The sequence below is a fragment of the Pantherophis guttatus genome, chromosome 2, assembly GCF_059756535.1.
Source record: "Pantherophis guttatus breed Tessera chromosome 2, ASM5975653v1, whole genome shotgun sequence".
Lineage (NCBI taxonomy): Eukaryota > Metazoa > Chordata > Lepidosauria > Squamata > Colubridae > Pantherophis > Pantherophis guttatus.
In genome coordinates, this window is record NC_142064.1 from 9,752,501 (window position 1) to 9,771,056 (window position 18,556).

An 18,556-nucleotide genomic window follows, 5' to 3' on the forward strand; every position below is an offset into this window, starting at 1 on the left:
GCAGTTCAGCGGTTCGAATCCCTAGTGCCGCATAATGGGGTGAGCTCCTGTTACTTGTCCCAACTTCTGCCAACCTAGCAGTTCAAAAGAATTTTAAAAATGCAGGTAGAAAAATAAGGACCACCTTTGTGGGAAGGGAACAGCGTTCCGTCCGCCTTGGTCATTTAGTCATGCCGGCCACATGACCACGGAGACGTCTTCGGACAGCGCTGGCTCTTCAGCTTTGAAACGGAGATGAGCACTGCCCCCTAGAGTCGGGAACGACTAGAACATATGTGCGAGGGGAACCTTTACCTTTAGACATTTAAGTGGAGCAATGCATGATGTACCAAAAACACTGTTGTGTGGTGGGTGGAGTGAAGAGGCAGAGGCGCAAGTATGACTTCAGCTCCTTTATTGCTACAAGGAAACTCCAGCAAACTCTGCCTGGCAGCTTGCCCTTTTATAGGGACTGCCAGACGAATTGACCAATCAGTTCAAAGTATTCTTCCCACCTGGATGGCGGACCTGAGTGAAGCCTTCCTTTCTTCTGCTTGACTCTGTTTACCGATGAGTATTCAACAAGCACAATTTTCTTTTGGTCAAGGAAACCCCTCACCTCTTGTTTTCCTCCCAACAAGGTGTGTCTTCCAAAGGATGGTCCATGCACGTCCCATCAGAGGTCGTCGGTGAGGTTGGCAAGTCCGTGGCTCTGCCCTGCACTTTCACGCATCCCCACAAGATGTACGACAAGGCCCTGACCGCCATTTGGCGCATGAAGGAGCCTTTCAATGGGTCGGTGATGTTCAAGTGCGTCACCCAAAGCTCGAGCGATCTCTGCAGGGTTACGGTTGGCTCGAAGAACCGATACAAACTCCTGGGCAACCCGAGACAGAACAACCTCTCGCTCCAAATCGAGAATCTGAACTGGAACGATACCAACCGATACTTCTGCCGGGTTGAATTCTCCGGTGATGTCCACGACAAATACGAGAGCCGGTTGGGAATCCATCTCCGCCTCGTAGGTGAGAGGATGTGTAATGGATTGAGGAGGATGTATGCAAGGGGAAATGTTGTGGCCCGTCAGCAGCCAGCGGATCTGGCAGCAGATTCGGACAGTGAGGAGGTTGGGGAGGAACATGGGCCAGTCCTGGAGTCTAGGGAAGGCTCTGATGAGGGCTCTGTGTCAGGGGCAGAGGGGGGGCCAGAGCCGTATGCCAGTTATCAGCTGCCTTCGGAGTCAGATGTCAGTGAGGCAGAGGAACAGCTGGAGCCTGTTCCCAGTGTGTTTTGTGGCTCCGTTGCCTGAGCCTGGGCTATCGACAGATGCAGAGAGTGAGGAAGAGGAGTTGACAAGGCCTCCCTCTCCAGGACTCTCCTCTCTGGCAATGCCTCCGGAGGACACTGAAGGCCAAAAGATAGGCTGAGAGCCAAGCACGTCCCCACAGCCACAGGTGGACAGTGACGAAGGAGATAAGTGCTGGCTGGACCCTCGCTAGAGGCGCAGGGAGAAGCATGCGCAGCAGAGGGGAAGGTGTGCCAGAGATTAGCTGAGTCACTGGGCCACACCCTACAGGGTATAAATGTGGGTGTGGTGGCCGGTTCAGTTTGTGACGAGCAAAAACTAGAACTAATCCATGATTTCTGCGTTACTGGACTTTGCCTGCTTTATCGGACTGCATTTGGATTAATCCTTGTATTGTTGAACTCTGCCTGTTTTATCGGAATGTTGGCAGTCTAATCTTTGTTTTGTGTGAGTAAAGTCTGAATTGGCAGCTAGCCACTGGGTTGCTGCCAGCTTTATTTTCAAAGAATTTTGTTGTGTGGCTTATTAACTCCAGGCCGTCTGTGGGGCTGCGTGAGTTGAACAGGGACAGAACAGTGTGCGCATGCACAGAGTTGCCAGATAAAGGGAACAGCTAAACAGGAAGGGTTGACTTGGGAGTAAGGCCACAGGTGGATGATGAATGGCCCCTCCCAGAGGTAATAAAAGAGGAGCGAGAGGGGAGTGAGTTTACAGGAGACAATTAGTTCATTACTGCATTCTTGCCAATGAAAGATATCAGCCTGGCCACTTTCCAAGCCTGATAAAGGTCGGTAATTGTGAACTATCTTGAAAGACTGTGGGAGAGGAACGACTTTGCTGGAGAGGAATCCACTGTAAATTAAATAAAAGGGGTTTATAAGGACGAGGACTCGGCTTCGTGCTGCTGGGGAAGCCTAGGTCAGAACAGGAACTAGGAAGAGATGACGGGAAAAGGAACTAGACAAGCAAGGATTCCCAAGACAGCACTGATTGTTCATGCAATTGCTGCATATTCCTGTTTGTGGGTTCTGCCCAAAGGTTTTAATGCAGCCCAGGAAAGATTGACGTAGCTGCCATAATGCCCTTGGTGTTGAGTTTGTGTTGCCTTGAACGAGGCTGGATATTCATGGTAGAGTCCTTGGTGCTCTCAGAGTTTGGTTATTTTCATGCAGACATTTCGTTACCCAACTAGGAAGCATCATCAGTGCTAGAAGAGAGTGGGGTTTCTGGCGAGGAGGAGGAGGAGGAGGAGGAGGAGGAGGAGGAGGAGGAGGAGGAGGAGGAGGAGGAGAAGGAGAAGGAGGAAAAGGAGGAGGAGGAGAAGGAGAAGGAGGAAAAGGAGGAGGAGGAGGAGGAGGAGAAGGAGGAGGAGGAGGAGGAGAAGGAGGAAAAGAAGGAGGAGGAGAAGGAGGAGGAGGAGGAGAAGAAGGAGGAGGAGGAGGAGAAGGAGGAGAAGGAGGAGGGGGAGAAGAAGGAGGAGAAGGAGGAGGAGGAGGAGGAGGAGGAGGAGGAGGAGGAGGAGGAGAAGGAGGAGGAAAAGGAGGAGAAGGAGGAGGAGGAGGAGGAGGAGAAGGAGGAGAAGGAGGAGGAGGAGGAAAAGGAGGAGGAGGAGGAGGAGGAGGAGGAAAAGGAGGAGGAGGAGAAGGAGGAGGAGGAGAAGGAGGAGGAGGAGGAGGAGGAGAAGGAGGAGGAGGAGGAAAAGGAGGAGGAGGAGGAGGAGGAGGAGGAGGAGGAGGAGGAGGAGAAGGAGGAGGAGGAGGAAAAGGAGGAGGAGGAGAACGAGGAGGAGGAGAACGAGGAGGAGGAGGAGGAGAAGGAGGAGGAGGAGGAAAAGGAGGAGGAGGAGGAGGAGGAGGAGGAGGAGGAGAAGGAGGAGGAGGAGGAGGAGAAGGAGGAGGAGGAGGAGGAGAAGGAGGAGGAGGAGGAAAAGGAGGAGGAGGAGGAGGAAGAGGAGGAGGAGGAGGTGGAGAACGACTATAGGAACCTTGGTGCTCTCTGAGCTCGGTTGTTTTCTTGCAGAACTTTCATTACCTAATTAGGAAACATCATCAGTCCTAGAAGGGAGTGAGGCAGTGGTGAAATCCTGCCGGTTCTGTGCCGCTCGCATGAACTGGTAGCGGCAGCGGCGTGTGGTTCAGTGAACCAGTAGCAGCGGCAGCACGAGGCTCCACCCACCCGCCTGGACGTCGTTCCTTCCTGGCTTTAACCAGGAAGTAACCTGTTTTTGACCCCCTGTGCATGCGCAGAAGGCTTTGCGTGTGCACAGAGGGTCCAAAATCAGACGTGATGATGGCACGTACACTTCCGAACCATCTGTCAGGTTTCGATGCTATCTCAAAATAAATGAATTTCCAAACTGCCGATCTTTGAGGAAATTTTCTCTTTATTGAGCACAGCGATCCGATCCTGGCTCTTTCGCGGTCAGTACTGACCTTTACCCCCCCAATCCCTCCCTTTCCGATCCCCAATTCTCTGCTTCTCATTGGCTATCTTCTAAGCCACTTTCCTCATCTCTTCTTCGTCAGATCACAGGAATGTCTTCCCCCACCTCCCATCTCCGAGGAGACAGAATCTTCAAAGGGATTTAGTAGGCAAAAGTTCAAGCTTCTCCTCTCTTTATATATGTCAGTGCTGGGACGCTGACAGTTAAGTAGATTTCACCCCTGGAGTGAGGTTTGTGGTGAGGAGGAGGAGGAGGAGGAGGAGGAGGAGGAGGAGGAGGAGGAGGAGGAGGAGGAGGAGGAGGACTATAGGAACCTTGGTGCTCTCTGAGCTTGGTTGTTTTCATGCAGACGTTTCATTACCCAATTAGGAAGCATCATCAGTGCTAGAAGGGAGTTAGGTTTATGGAGAAGAGGAGGAGGAGGAGGACTGTGAGGTCCTTGGTGCTCTCTGAGCTTGGTTGTTTTCTTGCAGACGTTTCATTACCCAACTAGGTAACATCATCAGCGCTAAGAAGGAGTGGGATTTGCTTTCTCTTTATATATTAGCGACAGTAAACAATATCCCAGTCAAGGAACTACCAACTTAGGCAAACAATTGAAACAGTGTCTAATCAAGGCACTGCCAAGAAGAAAACAACCCTCCCACCAACACTGACAGAGCAAGCCACTTGTATCTAAACGGAGAGCAAACCCCACTCCCTTCTAGCACTGATGATGTTACCTAGTTGGGTCATGAAATGTCTGCAAGAAAACCACCAGGCTCAGACAGCACCAAGGACCCTGTAGTTCAACCCTGAGCTACAAGTATTATTTTCTATTGATATTCCTGGCTACGTAACGTGACCTCGTCCTGGAATTAACCAACTGGACTGTAATCTTATCAAAATGGCTCAGATGCAACATGCCAAGCCAAATAGAGAACGCTCAACTCAAGATTAAAACAAGACCACCTTAAGTTTGTTCTGCAGGATTCTCTCTTTACTGGGGCTCTTTATTGCCTTGATTAAAGATACTGTGTGAATGCAGTTCGTGCGCATGTACAAGGAAGAGATTGGAAAAAGGGTCTTGGAGTCCACTTCAGGAGTGGTATTCACTTACCTTCGCTACCGGTTCACATATGTGAGCACACGCACCGGTGGTGGGTTCCTCCCAGTTCGGCTGAGCCGGTAATGGTGACGATATGACATCACCGAACCGGTTCTGCTCCCCCCGCCCCCTGCCCCTGCCTGCATTATTCTTACCTTTTATTTGGCCCCACCTCCAATCTATTGCTGCCTCCTGAGTCCCAGCTGATAGGCTAGAAGGAAAAAAAACTGTTTAAACTCTTGCCGCAGGACTTCAAAGGGCCGCCCTACAGCTGATCAGTGTTAAAAGGCAATATGGTGGTAGACCAGTGTCTTCAAAAACAAATGGGTAGACCGGTACAGCTCTGCAAGCAGTTAAAAGCCTGGTAGACCAGTACCTCTGCTAAATCCTAAAGAATTGTCACATCAAGCCACGCCCACAAAATAAGCCACGCCCACAGAACTGGTAGTAAAAAAATTTACAACCCACCCCTGATGCGCACGCTCACTTCGCTCGAACGCACCACCTCTGCTCGTGCGCAGGTCCTTCTGTGCATGCGCAGAATGTCAAAAACGGGATGTGATTACGTTTGGGTGGAGCCTCCCGCAGCAGCCGCTACCGGTTTTGCTCGAACCGGATAGAACCGGCTGAATACCAGCACTGGTCCACTTGCTTCTCCTTCTGTTTCTGGGCAATGGGGTGAATGAGGGGTTCTTGGTGCTCTCTGAGCTTGCTTGTTTTCTTGTAGACGTTACAGCCCTGGTCAGCACTGGTAATGTTCCCTAGTTTGGGTAATAAAACATCTGCAAGAAAACAAGCAAGCTCAGGGAGCACCAAGGAGCCCTCATGTCAACCTTGACTTACAAATATTCTCTTTAATGGGGTGAATTTCCACTCCAGAGCAAAGGGGCCAGAGCAGGGTTGGGTGTCCTGCCCCAGCTACGGACCCCAAAGAACGCAGCACACACAAAGTCCGTACAAACCTTAGTTTTCTAATTAAGGACTACTAATGAGCTTTCTTAGTAATTGTTCGAACACAAGTACAGTTTAAATCAATCTTTTCTGAACAAGGGCTGTTAATTTAACTTCATTAACAGCCGACCATAATCCAAAGAATAATAACTCAATTCTGAGGCACAGTCTTTCAGATAACCGTAATCTTATTGTGGTTGGCAGAATGCCCAGAAGCAATTTGCAGGAAAACTGACAAGAGAGAAAGAAGAGCCGAATCAAACATTTCTGGAATCAAGACACGAAAGAATAGGAATGAAGTTGTTCCCTACAAATAGCTTCAGTCGGCGTTCCTCCTTAAATAGGCTAAGGGAGTGGCCAATTAGCCCCAAGCCTTACTGTCGAGGAGACCTCCTCCTGAGGAGCCACTCCTGCCTTTTAACAGCTCTGCGCGCTCGTGCATTGAGAAAAGGCACCTCCGCTTCTTCCTCTTCACTTATGGGAGCTTCTGGAAGTTCTGAAGGCCCTGGCTGAATCCCCGCCTCTGGCACCACATCTTCTCCAGCCTCCTCATTGTCTGATTCGAGCGCCAGCTGCACAGGCCGCTGACAGGCCACAACAGTGGGTTCTACTTACCTTTACTACTGGTTCGCAATGGGATCGTATGCGTAGATCGCCGATGATGACATCCAGGGCAGTGGGTGGGGTGTCCCACCAGTTTTACTACCGGTTCTTGCAAACCAGTCTGAACCAGGGGCAACCCACCACTGGGCCAGAGCATGGAAGCTCTTGAAGACATTTTGACCAAGTTTACATCTACTACTAAAAAAAAAAATAAAGTAGCTGTTCTGTTTGTGGCATAGTTGGGCATATGTTTATAATATTTTAGACTTTATATTTCCTATTTTATATGTTTATCTTGTTGGGAGAAATATCCACCTGGGTTCAGTTCCAAGTGGGGACAAAGACACTGGAAAGATGGAAGCTGATTTGGAAAGATGGTTTAATGGTGGACAGCAGTGGTGGGTTCCTCCAGGTTCCGCCCGGTTCCGCCAAGCCGGTAGCGGTGAGGATATGACATCACCAAACCGGTTCTCTTTGTTCAGGAGCTGGGCCCTCCCACCCCCACCTCCACCCCCGCGTTATTCTTACCTTTTATTTGGCCCCACCCCCAATTTTTCGCTGCCTCCCGAGTCTCAGCTGATCGGCTGGAAGGAAAAAATCTTTTAAACTCTTGCTGCTGGGCTTCGAAGGGCCGCCCTACAGCTGATCAGTGTTAAAAGGCAGTGTGGTGGTAGACCGGTGCCTCCAAAAACAAATGGGTAGACCAGTACATTTCTGCAAGCAATTAAAAGCCTGGTAGACCAGTACCTCTGCTAAATCCTAAAGAATTGTCACATGACCATCAAACGATGCCCACAAAATAAGCCACGCCCACAGAACCGGTAGTAAAAAATTTTAGAACCCACCACTGGTAGACAGGACCACATGGGTTTATCGTATGTTCTGGTGCAACTGACAAAATGGAGTCACGAGTGAGTGTTATTTATACCCTCTCTTGGGCTTTGAACTTGAGCTTCCTGTTCCAGTGCCAAGGGCATGTATTCTATTGGCTGTCAGACTCCCAGGGGGTTATTCAGAGGTCACAGCTGGGGTTGTCTCAATTAAGGTTGGTTGAACTGAGGGCTGATGTAATGAAGGGGCTTGGTTGTGCCATGTGCCATCTATCTACTGATAGATAGTCCTATTATGTCCTGAAGGGTCATGCCTTCTTTTTTAAAAAAAATATTGGTTTTATTTATTTTACAGATTCAAGAGGAGATTTCCCAAGGGATCTTATAACATTGCAATGTAGCAAAACTCCTAGTTCAATTCAATCAATTTATTAACAGTCTTGGACCAGAGACCAGAACAAATAAAGACGCTCAGTAATTATACAATTAAAAAATTCTACTATAAAATAATAAATAAAGAAAATATATAATAAAACCCAGTCTGTCAATTATACATGGTCAGATTATACTACGGTTGCAATCTGTAAACTGTGTGGCCCGTTGTAAGTTCAACGCTAAAAGGGAAAGGACTAACCAGTGCAAAGGTTATATAACATCACTATGGTGGAGAAGATCAGTGATGGTATTCAAATTTTTTTACTACCGGTTCTGTGGGCTAATACAGAGGAAGGATACTGTAAAATCCCCATTCCCTCCCCACTCCAGGGGAAGGTTACTTCAGAATCCCCATTCCCTCCCCATCAGCTGGGACTCGGGAGGCAGAAAATAGATGGGGGCAGGGCCAGTCAGAGGTGGTATTAACCGGTTCTCCAAACTACTCAAAATTTCTGCTACCGGTTCTCCAGAACTGGTCAGAACCTGCTGAAACCCACCTCTGGAGAAGACACCTATTTGCAATGAATCCACAGTGCTGCTGTGCAGAATCTGGCCACCTGCCCTGTAGTTATGGACGGTTCATCCTTTTTTAAAAAAAAATAATTTTATTCATAAACATTTTTGAATACAGTGTAATGTCAGGGTATATCATTTACAAGAAAAAAATCTATCTCTCTCTCTCTCTCTCTCTCTCTCTCTCTCTCTCTCTCTCTCTCTCTCTCTTTAGATTTTCTATTTAATACAGCAGCAACTAGTGAAATACAGTGTTGTGGCTTTGTTGTGACCTAGGCTTACTGAGTCATTACAAGACACAAATAGTCCGAAATAAACCTATTTCTCATTGTAACAGCTGAGAATTACATTCATTCCCAGCTGAGTCCCAATTAGTTGCAAAACAAGTCCTTCGGAAGAAGTCCTTTGGGATAATCATCAATCTTTATCTTCTTTGACACCCCGCTGAAGGCCTTACTTGGCAAAGCCCCACGAAGTTCAGAAATAAACAAGAGATGCCGACTGGAAACAGAGTTAGCAACGTTGCTTTCCTGGAAAAGGCCCTTGTGCCTTTGTTTCTTTTTTAAGCCTTATGGGAGGGGCCAATCATCTCCTGGCCTTACTCCCAAATTGTCCTTTTTGCTTTAGCTGGTCTTGCCTTCTGGCAGCTCTGTGCATGCATGGACTAGGAACAGGCTCCTCCTGTTCCTCTGCCTCTCTGCTGTCTGACTCTGGGGGCTCCTGAGGCAGCACGTACCTCCCAGATGGCCCTTTCTCTGCCTCCAGTGCAGAGCCCTTGTCTGGGCCTTCCCCAGACTCCAGGACTGGCCCATGTTCCTCCCCAGCCTCCTCACTGTCTGACTCCACTGCCAGCTCCGCAGGCTGATGGTGGACCATAACAGGCTTCTTCAGACTGAGCCAAATTAAAGGCCTAAGAACAGTCTAGATCAGGCATGTCCAGCCTGCAGGCCACAACAAGTAATACAGCCACTCACAAACTATTAATGTTATTATGTAATTTACGTAAATTAACTGTATTATATGATAGGCAGTCCAAGACAATTCCTTTTCACTCAGTGAGGCCCAAGCAAGCCAAAAGGTTAGACACCCTTGATCTCGATAAAACAAAAAAGCACAGCTGACAAGCGTGGAGAGATTAAGTCAGTGTTTGCACGTACAAAATGCCAATACATTCTTCTTTTTCTACAAACACATATGATATCTCTGGTATTTCTGGGTTGCAACCTTTTTTTCTTTTAAATTGTTCCCATGGCTAAAAATACTTTAATCTGGATCATGAATGTTGCAACATTTTCACTCTTATCTTATCTAGATATTGCTATTTTTAGCTTTTTTTAAAAGACCAGATGTCTTAATCCCATCACCTGTAGCTGAAGGTCTTTTGTGTTGTAGATAAAGGTAAAGGTTCCCCTCGCACATATGTGCTAGTCGTTCCTGACTCTAGGGAGCGGTGCTCATCTCCGTTTCAAAGCCGAAGAGCCAGCACTGTCCAAAGACATCTCCGTGGTCATGTGGCTGGCATGACTAAACGCCAAAGGCGCACGGAACGCTGTTACCTTCCCACCAAAGGTGGTCCCTATTTTTCTACTTGCATTTTTTACATTCTTTCGAACTGCTAGGTTGGCAGAAGCTGGGACAAGTCATGGGAGCTCACCCTGTTATGCGGCACTAGGGATTTGAACCGCTGGACTGCCGACCTTTCGATCGACAAGCTCAGTGTCTCAGCCACTGAGCCATTGTGTCCCTATGTTTTGTAGATAGGCTGGCTCAATCTTTCTCAATGGGCACCAAATATCTGCTGGGGCAGGGAGCTGCTCTTTGTCTTTAAAAACATGTTTCTCCTTTTCTCATCCAGGGAAATATAATATTCTGCCTTTTTAACATTTCCTAGAATATTTCATTCTTCTAGGAGAGGGGTGGGTGCTAACTTTCTACAATCTCTTGTGGTTTTTTAATTGAAATATGATGTGAATGTGCCTTACGATAAATAATAATAATGTAGCATACCGTATTGTATGAATCCAGCTCTTTACAACATATCCAATAAACTAAAACAAAGCAAGCCATGATTTACAGCATTCCATTTTGCTTCAATCAATCAATCAATCAATCAATCAATCAATAATTTTAAACAACCTGTAGCTTGGGGCAATGCCTGAACTTCAAAAATAGGACCAGGTAATGTCCAGAAGCCACAAATTTAGCCTATATTCAAACCAGGGGTGAAATCCAGCAGATTCTGACAGGTTCTGGAGAACCGGTAGCGGAAATTTTAAGTAGTTCAGAGAACCAGCAAATAAAACCTCTGGCTGGGATGGGAATGGAGATTTTGCAATGTCCTTCCCACAGGGGTGGGGAGGGAATGGGGATTTTGCAGTATCCTTCCTCTGTCCCGCCCACCAAGCCATGCCCACCAAGCCACACCCACAGAACTGGTAGTAAAAAAAATTTGGATTTCACCACTGATTCAAACTAATGTTAAAAGCTACAAAGTAAGTTGTAGTAAGTTCCCCATCCTGGCTGGGGAATTCTGGGAGTTGAAGTCCACACATCTTAAAGTTGCAACGGTTGAAAAACACTAAAAGCAGGGAGGGACTATATTACAAATGATAAGATCCTGAGTGAGCACTAATAAATTATGGTTCCTATTTTTGTATTTTCTGCAGCTGCTCCCAGGATTATAAATATCTCTGTCCAAGCCAGGCAGAATCATGACTTCCATGCCAAGTGTACGGCCGAAGGTGAACCACTGCCCATCCTAATGTGGGCTGGTCCCCTGTCTGGAAATGCCACCTCAGTGTCCAGCACAGGCCACCTGATCACCAAGGAGCTTCAGCACTTGTCTCACGATGGGAAATACACCTGTGTGGCCACCAACAGCCACGGCAGAGCAGAAGGGACTGTCTACCTCTACAAGTTCAAAGCCGGAAGTGGGTCCTGGATCATGATTCTCTTCTACGTAGCTTTGGGGATCAAGTTTGTGGCCCTGCTGGTGATCTTAGGGATCGGGGCCTTTTACAAGGGAGGTATGTATCACTTGTTTAAATGTCGGTGACGGCTGTGTAGATCAAGAGAGGACAGGCTTGGCTTGAGTTCAAGCAAGCAGTAAACCCCAATGTGGACCTCTGACTTAGTTGGAGTTGATTCAGTACACTGTGGTACAAGTCGCTCCTTGTTTAACGACCACTTTGTTTTGCGATCATTCATGCATGTATTTAGCACCGAATTTCCTGCGCCTGGTAACTAACACCCTCAGAGTGAAATGGTTAAAGTCTTGTCAGTTTCAGGCAGCAGCCAGCTCAGAGCTGAGCTTGTTAATTTGCGATGAGAAGCAGTGTGCTGTGAAGAAAAGTGGATCAGGAAGAGATTTATTTATTTATTTAGTAGTTCAATTTGTATGCCGCCCTTCTCCGGAGACTCAGGGCGGCTTACAATGCATTAAGCAATTGTATTGCAACCATTATGTTTCACAATCAAGTTGTTTGAATGGAATGCGATCTTTAAACAAGGAGTGGTTGTATAACGAACTAGTTGACACGCTGAATGAATCCAGAAAGGATACAGATAGTCCTCGACGTACAACTACAATAGAGCCCAAAATTTCTGTTGTTAAAGTGAGACATTTTAATTTTAACCTTTGCACTTTTCTGGCATGGTGTTTGGTGTGAACACAATCAGTCTGGTTGGTTGGGTGCTCAGTGCATTGTGGAAACTCAGTTTAAGGGTTTTGAGTGAAGACAGTCAATGTAGCATTATTTCCATGATTTGATGCAGCTATTGAGATGGTAAATATTGAGACGAACCCACAATGGCAAATTATCGGAGAACTAGCATAGTTGTGCACCCTCTAACCAATAATGTCCTACCATCTGGATTGAAGAAGGATTGTCTAGTGCTCCAGTAGAGGCAACCTTGATCCACGGTGGTGCAGTGGTTAGAGTGCAGTACTGCAGACTACTTCTGCTGACTGCTGGCTGCCTGTAATTTGGCAGTTCGAATCTCACCAGGCTCAAGGTTGACTCAGCCTTCCATCCTTCCGAGGTGGGTAAAATGAGGACCCAGATTGTTGGGGGCAATAGGCTGATTCTGTAAACCGCTTAGAGAAGGCTGTAAAGCACTGTGAAGCGGTATATAAGTCTAAGTGTTACTGCTATTGCTCTCCTCTTTTCAGCTTCAAAATACTTCAGCGAAGCCCAGGTGCTTCAATCTTACATCCAAACTTAAATCCACAAGATTGTCAGCGCTTCAACGCTGGCATAGAGAGCAGAGGAGAGAGAGAGATAAGTTCTGAACTTTTGCCTGCTAAATCCCTTTGAAGTCGGGTTGTCGTGGAAATGAGGAGGGGGGACATTCCTGGGAAATGACGAGACAAGAAGTCTGAAGAATGACTTGGAAGATAGCCAATGAGAAGCAGAGATTTGGGGATCGGAAAGGGAGGAATTGGGGGCCAAAAGGTCAGTCTTGTCCGCATCGAGCCATGATCCGGTGGCTGTGCTCAATTAAAGAAAAGATTTCCTTAAAGATTGGCAGTTTGGAAATTCATTTATTTTGAGATAGCATCGAAGTCTGACAAAGATCTTTCAAGGAAGAAAACCAGAATATTGGAAAAGGAGACTCTGCTGTAGTCCCTTGTCCAGTTTTTTTTTTTAATTTTTTAAGTGAGAAGAATCTTTAAATAATGTGGCCCTGAAGCCTATGAACTTTCATATGGAACCTGAAGAAAGATGCATAAGTCAACAGGTTTTTTACCTAACTCTTTAGTCTTGTGGACTTCAATTCCCAGAATTCCCCAGCCAGCATGGCTGGCTGGGGAATTCTGGGAGTTGAAGTCCAGAGGTCTTAAAATCACCAAGGTTGGACATCCGTGATGTAACTCATCAAGGTCCTGGGCCATTTCAACCTTCTTAATATAATGTGCACCTAGGGATAGTTTAGCAAGAAATACATGAATATTTTCCATTAGTTTTCTTACCTTTTGCATTACAGATAACTTTATGGTTCCAACCAGCTTTTCACGGTAAGAGTCTCGTTGAATATAAGTACATTTCTAGAAGTTAATCGATCTCGTAGCAGTTTCCACAAGTTAGAAGGAAAAGGGAAGGGTTTGCTTTGCAGAATTTCAATTGGACGGAGCTGATATTTCAACACCTGTGATCCGAATAGGAAGCAGCCCACAACTAGACCTTAGAAAAATGGTCAGCCAGCAGCTTTGGTTTCCTATCATCTGACCATCATCTGGCTCGTTGTATGAGGTGGAAATCTATTTTTAAAAGCGTACATTGAACCTCCTTTCCTTATCTATGGAAATTCTGTTATCCAGGTCACTGTTGTCCCAAAGGTGCTTTTTCAAGAGGCAACTGGACTTTCTGTTTTTTTTTCTTTGAAGACGTTTCGCTGCTCATCCAAGAAGCTTCTTCTACTCTCTTCCAACTTCTTGGATGAGAAGCAAACTGTCTTCAGAGAAAAACCAGAAAGTCCAATTGCCTCTTGAAAAAAGCACCTTTGGGACTATCAATGCATGCTAACTCAAAACTAATCCATGAACTCTGTAGGCTAATAAAATAAAACAATGATGTCAGAAGGTTCTAGAACAGTGGTTCTCAACCTGTGGGTCGAACGACCCTTTCACAGGGGTCGCCTAAGACTATCGGAAAACACATATTTTCAATGGCCTTAGGAATAATTTTATGGTTGGGGGTCACCACAACATGAGGAACTGTATTAAAGGGTCGTGGCATTAGGAAGGTTGAGAACCACTGTTCTAGAAGAACCAATTCGAAATTAGGGTCCAGCAGGACAGCTGAATCGATTCATGAAATAAAAAGATTTCCCTTCTAAAAAACAGCGGTATCCAGTCTTGACAACTTGAAGATTTGTGGACTTCAGCTCCCAGAATTCCCCAGGCAGCATAGCTGGCTAGGGAATTCTGGGAGTTGAAGTCCACAAGTCTTTCAAGTTGCCAAGGTTGAATACCCCTGTTCTAGAAGACCAGACTATGGTTGTTCTTGAAGGAAATTCTTCACCGCAAATCTACTACTGATCTGTGAACGTGGTCTCCTGTTAATACCATTCCACCGCTGTGAGTTGTATTATTTAGGGCAGGGGTCTGCAACCTTAAACTCTCAAAAGAGTCATTTGGACCCATTTCCCACAGAAAAGAAAACACCGGGAGCCACAAAACCTGGTTGGGCGTGGCCAACTCGACGTCACTCACTTCCACCAGTCACATGACCCCCCCCTAGCCACGCCTACCCAGCCGGTCATTAGGGCAGAGAACCGGTTGTTAAAAAACACCGGGAACCACAAAATCCTTTTGACATCTCTCTCTCCCTCCCTCCCTGCCTCCTTCTCTTTATCTCTCTGTCTCTGCCCTGGCTGTTTCTCCATCCCCCGCCGTCACCCTTATCTTCTCAGGCCAGGCGAGGAATGACTGGGAGGGGAGAGTGAGGGGTGGGGCCAGCCAGTGGTGGGAGCCACAGCGGAGGGCCCAAAGAGCCACATGCAGCTCCGGAGCCACAGGTTGCTGACACCCGACTTAGGGTTTTGGGTTGACATATGGATCTCGGCAAACCCAAAAAAGCAACAGTGGGAAATCCGTTCTGGAGTTGTCAGAGGAGAAAAGTGGAGGAGGGGCAAAATATCCCAAAGAGGACACTCATTTCTATTTTCTTCTTAAAAAAAAAACAACCCAGCAACTTGTAGCTTTCTGCTACAATTACAATTACTAAGGATTACTAATGAAATCCATTCCTTTAAGGAAGCAGAAAGATCCGCATAATTGAGGCCTCTAATTTGGGAAACGGTGAATCATGGTTCCTTCTTCGAAGAGCAGAAAACGGAGCACCAGAAATTCGTTGCACGTCAAATATTTAGCTTCTTGCTTGGTCACACAGCCTTCCAGAGAATAGCAGCTGTTATTTTATGTTCGTAATTTTTATTAGTTAATTTTACAATTTAATAGCACCATGTTGTCTCCCGTTGCAAAGAGTGGGAAGCTCGCACACCCCAAGAGGAAGGTGTAAGCTGCACCAGATAATGGATGAAGGATTTATGGTCTCTCTAGATCAGTGTTTCTCAATCTCAGCGAGTTGAAGACCTGTAGACTTCAACTCCCAGAATTCCGCAGCCAGTAAACAAACCAGATCAGGGGATTTTTGAAAGGATGAAAGAACAAGCATGTTCATGCTACCATAAGAATTATTCGTTCGGTTCTGATAAGAGGGGATATTACGGTTGAAATGAGGAGTCCTTGTTTGCTCTCTGAGCTTGGTTGTTTTCTTGCAGACGTTTCATTATTCAAACTAGGTAACATCATCAGTGCTACAGGGAGTGAGGTTTGCAACTCCTGGCAACTGTACCCAGTAGTGGGATTCAAATAATTTAACAACTGGTTCTCTGCCCTAATGACCGGCTGGGTGGGCGTGGTCATGGTGGGCATGGCCAGCGGGTGTGACAGGCAGCACTCAGCCTCCTGCACCCCCCTGGGAGCAAAAATGGGCCACAGGGGAGGGCGCCCCACACACCCGTGCTCCGTTTTCGGCCTAGTAAGATTCCCTGCAGCCTCCAGGGAGCAAAAACGGGCTGTGGGTGGGCCGCCGATCTCCCCGCGCTCCGTTTTGGGCCTAGTAGGCCTCCCTGCAGCCTCCTGGGACTAAAATAGGCCACAGGGGGGCCGCACCGCACCCCCCATGTCCCATTTTGGGCCTAGTAGGCCTCCCTGCATTTACCTGGGAGCCAAAACGGGGTGCGTGGGGACTCCTGGAAGGGGAGGGGAGGGGCCAGCCAGCAATTTAACAACTGGTTTGCCCAAACCAGCTGAATCCCACCACTGACTGTACCCCTGTGGTTTTCTTGGCAACATTTTTAGAGTCATTGCCATTGCCATTGCCTTCTTCTTTGGGCTGAAAAAGAGGGGCTTCAGCTGGCTTCCAAGCCTTAAGGAAGGGCTAAAACAAGGAGTTTGGACTGCTGTAAGCAAGGCCCTAAGTTAAAATACAATGATCCGGAAGATTCAAAAGCAAAATAGCTTGAACATTTTTTTGTAGACTGGGAACATGCTGGGTGTCTATTTCCATTGGAATGTTAAGCACCCTCTCCTATTGAAATCAACGAGACCTTGGAATAAGAGACGAGGAGAAAAGTCATTGGAAGATGGTCTTGATAGTAAACGTTCATTTTTACCATCCTGTCTTTAAAACGAATTGGAAATGTGGGGCTACTTGGTGCTCTATGAGCTTGGTGGTTTTCTTGAAGATTGTTCTGTTCCCGTCTCACACACACACACACAAACAGACAGCCAGGGGTTAAATAAACTGGCAGACAACCAATTCTTCCAATAAGATGCTTGGCAGCAACCCAATAGCTGCTTGCCAAGAACTTTTACTCAATAAACAAAATACCCACAGTCAAGAATTATCCAGTTCGTAAAATAAATCCCAGGCCGATAATGTTGTTTCCAAAGATGCAATGTGACTCGATAGTAGTTAGTTTTGTCCGTCACAGAGTCTGAATGGCCACCTCACCCCCTTTTATACCCTGTGGGGTGTGGTCCAGTGACTCAGCCTAATCTCTGGCACGCCTTTTCTTCTGTTGCGCGCACTTATCTCTGCGATGCTGCCGGGGATCCAGCCAAGACTCATTACCCTCATCACTGTCCACCTGTGGCTGCATGGATGTATTTGGCCCTGGCCCTATCTCTTGCCCTTCGGCAGACACTGAAGGCATTGCCAGAGAGGAGGGTCCTGGAGAGGGAGGCCTTGCCAACTCCTCTCCTTCACTCTCGGAGTACTCTCCTGCCGCTGACACAGGCTTAGGTAACAGAGCCACAACAAAGATGTTTCATTACCCAACTAGGTAACATCATCAGTGCTAGTTGGGAATGGAGTTTGCTCTTTTGTTTATAGAGAAGTGGCTTGCCGTGATAGTGTTGGTGGGAGTGTTGGTTGGTGGTTCCTTGATTAGGCTGTTGGGTACAAAAAACTACCAACTCAGACAACAAACATAACTGTTACTAGCCCTGATGATGTTACCTAGCTTGGTAATGAAATGTCTGTGAGAAAACAACCAAGGTTGGAGAATATCAAGGACCCCACAGTTCAATCCTGAGCTACAGATATTCTATTACCCTGGAAATATATTACCATATTTTTCGGAGTATAAGAAGCTCCAATTATTAGACAAACCTATCTTTTTTGGGGAGGAAAACAAGAAAAAAAAATCTGCCTCTGCCTCCCAGCAATGTTCCTCCTTGCAGCAAATAGCAAACAGCCTGTTTCAGTTTCAGTTTCATTTTCAGCACAGCCTGATTAGCATAAGAAAACAAAATCTGCCTCCCAGCAATTTGCCTCCTTGCAGCGAACAGCGGAGGCCCGCGGGGCAATAGGCAATGGCAATCCCTGCAGCCTGAAACAGCTGAGAGTCGGGAGGCCGATCCAACCGACAATCAGCTGCTTGTGCTAATCAGGCTGTACTGAAGCTGAAATGGGCTGTTTGCTGCAAGGAGGTAAATTGCTGGGAGGCAGAGGCCAAAGGGTGGGGGCCGGCGGGTGGGCAGGGCTACATTCGGTGTATAAGACGCACCCAAATTTTCACCTTTAGGGAGGAAAAAGTGTGTCTTATACTCCAAAAAATACAGTAAGCTTATCTTACATATATGCTGCTAACATGGATTCTTTCATTCACAGACAACCGAGGCAAGAATCTCCATACAAAAACTTCAATCGGAGAATCAACTCCATAAGTCAAAGTCTGTCTCCAGAATCTAGAGTAACAAACACTTGTTAAAGATCCAGATCTTTCGTTTACTCTTTCTCCTTTTTCTTCTGAAGAAGGTCCCATTCAGTTTGTCACCGTCACGTCTGTTTGTGACAAGATCGCTGTGGTTAAAACCCGCAATTGCTCAACCTGAGTGCCAATAATGGAATTACTGGTATTTCTATGGTGGAGAACCTACAGTAGATACATCTAATTCTGGAGTCAACATAATTTCTGAATCCATTCTGGTTGGGGATGATGAAAGATTCAAGTCAGGACACCTTAAACTCACCACATTTCCTGGATTGCTATGCAGGATATTTGAATGTTGTAAAGTTCGGTGTTATTTTGTTATTAGTCCAATCAGTGGTGCATGTCTCTTCTATTGGTACCGAATGTTCACCCTATCATTTGTGGTTGCCCCAAATATGTTTTTTTCCAAAAGACAACTGGACTTTCTTGGTTATTTTTTTCCTTGCAAATGTTTCGCTTCTCATCCAAGAAGCTTCTTCAATTCAGGGATTGAAATTCCCCATCGATACATTGCTTGTGATTGTTGCCAATTGCTGCTAGGCATGTCCTGATGATCACACCAAGCGGCAACAACTCGGCACGGCCAACTCACCGTGGCCAACTTCCAACGGCCAACTCGCCGT

The 18,556-nt window shown here is 46.7% G+C and overlaps 1 protein-coding gene across 2 annotated transcripts in view; it reads left to right on the top strand.

Annotated features, from left to right (window-relative positions):
- Positions 1 to 18,346, top strand: part of SIGLEC15 (sialic acid binding Ig like lectin 15) — a 24,585-nt gene extending 6,239 nt beyond the window's left edge. The window contains exons 3-6 of one of the 2 annotated variants that reach the window (XM_060690778.2): positions 621 to 1,004; positions 10,814 to 11,173; positions 13,134 to 13,164; positions 17,831 to 18,346. In XM_060690778.2, coding sequence (XP_060546761.2) covers positions 621 to 1,004; positions 10,814 to 11,173; positions 13,134 to 13,164; positions 17,831 to 17,930 — 875 coding nt within the window. In that variant the 3' untranslated portion in view covers positions 17,931 to 18,346. The remainder of the gene's footprint in view (positions 1 to 620; positions 1,005 to 10,813; positions 11,174 to 13,133; positions 13,165 to 17,830) is intronic. The other variant, XM_060690780.2, reaches the window with a different exon arrangement.
- The last annotated feature ends 210 nt before the right edge of the window (positions 18,347 to 18,556 follow it).